The sequence below is a fragment of the Acyrthosiphon pisum genome, chromosome X, assembly GCF_005508785.2.
Source record: "Acyrthosiphon pisum isolate AL4f chromosome X, pea_aphid_22Mar2018_4r6ur, whole genome shotgun sequence".
NCBI classification, from domain to species: domain Eukaryota; kingdom Metazoa; phylum Arthropoda; class Insecta; order Hemiptera; family Aphididae; genus Acyrthosiphon; species Acyrthosiphon pisum.
Genome location: NC_042493.1, coordinates 53,260,643 through 53,267,178, shown reverse-complemented (window position 1 = coordinate 53,267,178; position 6,536 = coordinate 53,260,643). Strand labels below are relative to the sequence as shown.

General features: G+C 25.7%; 1 protein-coding gene across 1 annotated transcript in view; it reads right to left on the bottom strand.

Annotated features, from left to right (window-relative positions):
* Positions 1–1,667, bottom strand: part of LOC100167269 (piwi-like protein Ago3) — a 16,140-nt gene extending 14,473 nt beyond the window's left edge. The window contains exons 1-2 of the mRNA XM_029485191.1: positions 1,495–1,667; positions 75–283 (exon numbers count right to left, since the gene is read on the bottom strand). Of these exons, the coding sequence (XP_029341051.1) occupies positions 75–283; positions 1,495–1,531 (246 nt within the window). The 5' untranslated portion in view covers positions 1,532–1,667. The remainder of the gene's footprint in view (positions 1–74; positions 284–1,494) is intronic.
* Between the last annotated feature and the right edge of the window lie 4,869 nt (positions 1,668–6,536).

The following is a 6,536-nucleotide window of genomic DNA, read 5'->3' as shown; positions in this document are numbered from 1 at the left end:
TCCTCTTAATAAAATAATGTACCTAACTAATATTATAAATTATTCATTTCTACAAGTAAAACAACAATAATTACCCTTCTTCCGCGAGCAACTTGTTGATTCCCAGCAACTAGGGTTTGAGAACTTATAGCAGCCACAGGAACTTCAGTATATGGTATTGGTAATGCTGCTAGTTTAGGAGGTTCCTCAGATTTAGGATGTTCTTGGGGTGTAGGTGGTTCCTCGGGTTCTTTAGAAGCGGCCTTAGCCAAACGGCTCTTTAAAAAACCTCTTCCAGACATTCCTAGAAAATAATTTAAGAATTGATTACATTTTGTAGTGCGACTAATAGTATTTAATCAAGTTTTTCAAGCTTTTATATTAATTAATCTAATAGTCCTATTGGACTCGTATAGTTTTTATTATAGAAGCAATAGCTTGGAAGTCAAAAAATAATTTTCAGAAGATACATAAAATAAAGAGTAAAAGGGTAAAATATTATTAGAATAATACAAGTAAACATTATCAGTATGATTCCACGAAAAATATTGAGAGTTGGTTTAAATGAAATAATTTTTAACTATTCGTGATATTATTATTAATATTAATAAATTCCAAATTTTTTTCTGAAAATGTTTATGTACATACCTGAAAATTGCTTTTTTAAATTGCAAGGTACTTGCTTCCTAACAATATTACATAATTTAAAAAAAAATAAATACTTTTTTATATAAGTATTATACCTAATAATATAATTTTTCAAATAAGTAATTCTACAATCCAGACCATTGAATACAGTATTGGTTTGTTATAAACTTTATAGCGCTGCCACTCAGATTTGTAATATCGGAAAAAACATCCAAAATAATGAAAATAAAAAATAGTATTGTAAGTTATAATAGAAAAACTTGTTTTTTTTTTTAAAGTGAATAAAATGATAATATTTGTGATTCCCAAAATTCTGGAATTTTATGTTTTAAACACCTATGATGCTAGGTACCTAATAGTAATGGTATGTTTTTTTCCGTCAAATTATAAGATTATTAACTCAATAAATGTATTATTATTTATGTGTTTGATCTATAACAAACCAGTACTTAGAATGTTACTGAAATTCTCGCATGTATGTCTTGAAGAATTGATCATAACAATACCATGTATGTAATCAACAGCGGCCTAAATTGTCCGGTACAAATGTAGCATATACACTCTTAATTAGATATCTGGTGGTCCAAAATGACCGCGCTGCACTACCAGAAAACCCAAAATGTTCATATTATCTCCTACTTATAAAGTTTATGGCCAGTAGGACATAATAACTGTGTTAGATATTAATATTATCACAATATAATATTATGATTTAGTATTTACCTACTTTTATTAAATAATGATAATTTTCTACTTAACAAATAATTATAATAATAAAATTACAATTTTTAATATACTTAAGATAGGTATTACCTTCATGTGTGACCACCAATATTCTACTCACAATTTATTAAGAGGTTGTCTCACCTGCATATGATGTCTCCGTCTCACAAGGGCATAACATTGCAAATTGTATGCTCAGCCGAACACGTGTAGCTTTGTTAGTTTAAAAATTTGAGTGAATTGACATCTTATACAATTTAAAGGTGATATTATTATCTAGGCAATCTCATGGGCGAGTTATGAGTATTTTAAGATGTATAAACAATTTACAATTTTAAAATACTCATAACTCGCTTTAAAATAAAATATAATAAAAAGCCCATGAGATTGCCTAGATAATAATCTTACCTTAAAATTTTTTAAGAGGTAAATTCACTCTAGTTTTTAAACTAACAGAGCTACAAGTGTTCTGCTGAATGTAAAATTTGCTATATTAGGCACTTGTAAGACGGAGACAACATATACGAGTGAGGCGTCCACTTAAGTCAACTTAATTAAGCACATTATTACTTATTAGGCTTTAGCATACTAATATAATACAATATAATAATTGATAATAGGCACGGACTAAGATATCCTATTCTATCTTAGTCCGTGATAATAGCTAACAATTATTGTTATCATACATCAGTTATCACTTATTATATTTTGTTACAAATGTTATTTAATGCAAGTATACTGTTATTATTAATTAACTGCATTAGTCTCTTATACAATATATATATTGAATTATTATTTTATTTATATTACAATATAAAATAATATAATAAAAGAAATAAAAAAAAACGATAAAAATATTCAATAAAGCCTTATAAATTGTGTAAGTAATAAGTATAAAATGTTATGCAGTTGAACACAAATGGTTAATTAATAAGTATTTATATATTAACTATTATATTTTTTTAACACCATTCAGTATAATTAAAGATATAATATATATTATAATTTAATAAAAACGTATAGTTAATAATCAATAAGTTGCTCGCTTTACACAATGATTTACCAACCTAAACATTTTTTTTAGATTCTGAGTGGAACAATGAATGTATTGATTTTACAATGATGTGTGTTTTTTTATTTTTTTATTTTTGTAAATCTAGTTGGTGCATTCGGGAGGTCAAAATTTGAAATTTCCAATAGTTTTCAAAAGCGCCGTGAAAAACAAAAGAAAAATTAAGGAACAACGGGAATTTTTACGCAAAATCTGTTTTCGAGAAAATCGATTTTGGTTTTTGGTGTAACTTTAAAACAATAATGACCGTAGATACATGAAATTTTCACTGGTTGTTTATATTTCCATTTTCCATACATGACAAAATTTTCAAAATATTTTGATTTGTTTTGAACTGTTTAGGGACATTTTCAGTTTCCAATTTTATTAGTTTTTTTTTCTATGAATGTCAATAAAACTTTATTTGTTGAGTAAAAATACTTGAAAATTTAATACAAGGCTCCTACTATATTGTTACAATGAAATTTGAAAAATATTAAAAATCCTTAGTCACAGGTTTTTTTTATTAGCATTTAAAGTTCAAAAATTGACAAAATATGGAAAAATCACGAAAATTACCTAATTATTTTGAGTTTATAATTCGTAAAAATTTTTTTTTTAGAACTAAGATTTTAAAATGTAATACAAGATTCCTTATAGGATAATCTACCTTTATCAAAAAAAAAAAGTCTATAAGAAACTCAAATTAAATTTTTATGAGCGTTTGAAATTCATATTTTTAACAACATTTGATATTCGCTAGAGATTTCTCATGTGACGATTTTCTTATTTTATTGTAATTAAAAAACGAATGACTGTAGATACTTAAAAATTTCACTGAATGTTTATATTAGCATTTTTTATATACGATAAAATTTTGAAAATAATTTGACTCTTTTTGAGCTGTTTAAGGCCATGGTCAGTTCTCAATTTTTTTAGTTTTTTTTTCTATAAATATCAATAAAGTTTTATTTGTTGGGTAAAAAAGCGTGAAAATGTAATGCAAGGCTCCTGATATATTGTTAAAATAGCAGTTGAAAAATATTAAAAATACATAGGCACAATTTTTTTTTATAAGCATTTAATGATCGAATTTTGACAAATCTTATCAAATTTTAATTTGAATAATTATTTTGTAGTTAAAAATTTATAAAATGTTCAACTTTTGTATCTAAGAATTGAAAATTTAGAACAAGATTTCACGTACCTAAGTAATTAATTCTGTTACCAAAAAACTAAAAAACACATTTACATAGTTTATTTTTATAGTCATTTTAAGTTCAAATTTTGACGAAATTATATATTAAAAACCTGGAATAACTATTTTAGTTATTTTGTTGTGCTTGTATAATATATTTCGTGGGTATACTTGAAACTTCTTAAGTATTTTATTATATATCTATGATAGTATCACGGTTTGTTGTTAATGTATAACGCGTTATAAGTACCTAATGGATATTTTGATATGATTAATTTGGAATTTATAGGTACCTATTATAGGTCAATTTTTTTTAATACTATATATATTTATGTCTTATACCTAGACGGACATACTTGCTCCGCTCAGAATCGTTTTTCTTATACAATGATATTATATCATTGAATTCAAATTTAATACCATCCATTATATAGTGACCTACTTGTAATCTACTGTACAGCAGGGTGACATCCACTTACCCATCTTTTTTTTATGTCTGATTTATGTAAAAATATGTGATTTTTTGTGCTAAAGACGATAGTTGTATTGAGTTATGTAAATTGTAGTCACAACGGAGAAGTCTGTTGATTTATTTTAATAGACATTTTAAATATTTCAAAAATCTAAGAACTGTAGAAAAATTCCAGTTTCACTAACGTTTTCTGTACATAAAAAATCACAACTAATCAAACATAATTAGTAATTAGTATACAAGGACACTCTTTATAGAATACCTATCAATATAAGAATATACCCCGGAATATACAGTATTATACACTAGTCCAATTTTTTTTTTTTACAGGTAGTATTGTTTAGGAAATATATACTTATATCTATTCGGAATGAGATTGTACCCGTTATGTGCATAGGCGAGCTTTATTCCACGAGGGTACAATCACATTCCAAATAGAGTATGACTATAATAGAGTATAGTCAAAATATCTAAAACAAAATATTTTCCTTCAACAATTTTATATTAGCATTGACTATTGACTTATAAGTTAGTACCAAATAATAATATAATATAATCAAAGGCTATTATAGCTCACAATGTATAAAATATGTTATATGTTGTATTAGTAGCTAGTCCAGGGCTCAGAACTTTTTGTAATCCATATTTAAAAGAAATTGGTAAATTTAAAATCTAATATGATACAAATGTGTTTATGATAATATTTTTTTTGTTTCTTGCATATGTATTTTGAATTTTTATATTAATATAACAATAGATTTTAAAGCTATGAAACTAGGAAAAGTATTTAATAATATTAAAAATATAATAATTCAATAAAATTGATTTAAAATAAAATTAATAAAATAAAACATTGAAATATGTACTAAAAGATGAAATGTGCAATTCAAATTCTAAAATAAGCTTTAAAGTAAATACATTTTAAAATATGCAAAAACATGCACTAAAAAAGTTTCATTTTTTAAATTGTTGTCACAAATCAAATGTTGTGCTCACTTAGTATATCATTTAATCAACCAGATAAATATATAAATATGCAAATTCATACAAATCTGCACTTTAGTCATTGCTAATTTTATTAAAAAATTAAAATTTATTTACTATATTAGTTTCATATTTGAATTATTATTGAACACTGTTATTACACTAATTAGGTAGGTATAATAATAGTAATACATTAACAATACAACAATGTTAATACATTTATAATTTTTTTTATAATCTAAACATAATTTTCATATTTTTTTTCCTCATATTTTGTCTATTTAAGCTTTTATAACTTCCAAGCCCTAATTATAAATTATCAGTTAACTATGAACAATTATCAGTATATATTTAGTATATATATATCAGTATATATAATCATACTAGCTGACCCTCTTGCACTTCATTGCCCGTAAAAAATCAAACTATTAAATGTTTCAAACTTTGTTCAATTCGTTACTAATTAATATACAATATAATGGGACTCAAAATTTAAAAAAAAAAATGGAAAAAAAGAATAGATTTAATTTAGTAATAACTATGTTTATAGTAAAAGAAAATGGTTGGAGACCCCCTCTGTCCAGTAAACATAGGGAGATAAATAAATGTATTTAATTGAAATAGGTTAGAAAAAATAGTTAAAAAAATGATTTAATAAATTATTCTATCAAAAAAAGGGTATAGTTCTACTTTATGGGACACCTTTTTTTTTTTTTTTTTTTTGAAACTTATGTAGTTAAGTACGCTGAAAACGATGGTGAAGTCAGAATTTTGAGCTCGAACTTAGTTTCGAAGTTATCACATTTCAAAGTTAGTATATAATACGTTTAATAACTCATAAATGTCCCGTCACCGTCATGGCCCAGTGGTGGTATGATGACTATGCCATGAAAAGTGAACCGAACTCGAACCTGGGTAAACAGTTTTTTGCACTATTCACGTTTTGGTACGTTGTATCAATGGTACACAATAATATTAATAATTGTTATTATTTCATCTTAAACTAAGTTCACCCGAGGTGATTCACACAGCAAATAGGAGGATATTTTCGATTTGAATGTCCGAGCGAGCGTAGCGTGCGAGTGGCCACTATGGCAATAAACGTATATTTTAAAAACAATATTTTTGAAAACCTAAGTTCACCCGAGGTAGTTAAAAAAGGGTGTAAAATACATATATTTGAAAAAAAAATTTACAAAATTTTCTTGAAACCTATATTACAATCGTTAAAATCTTTGTTTATCAAAAAAAAAATACAAAAAATCAACGCGCACATGATGAGTATCGAACGCTTACAGACGAGTCCATAGGGCAACGATACTACCACTACGCAACTGTTCTACGTAAATTTAACCCGTCGTTGGTGACGCTATGAGCATTTCGCTCACATAACTGTTATTTTGCGAACCATTGGCTTCAAATTATTTTGCTTATATCGATATTTTTAGTATGCTCATACAAGTTACTTATGGAAATAAATA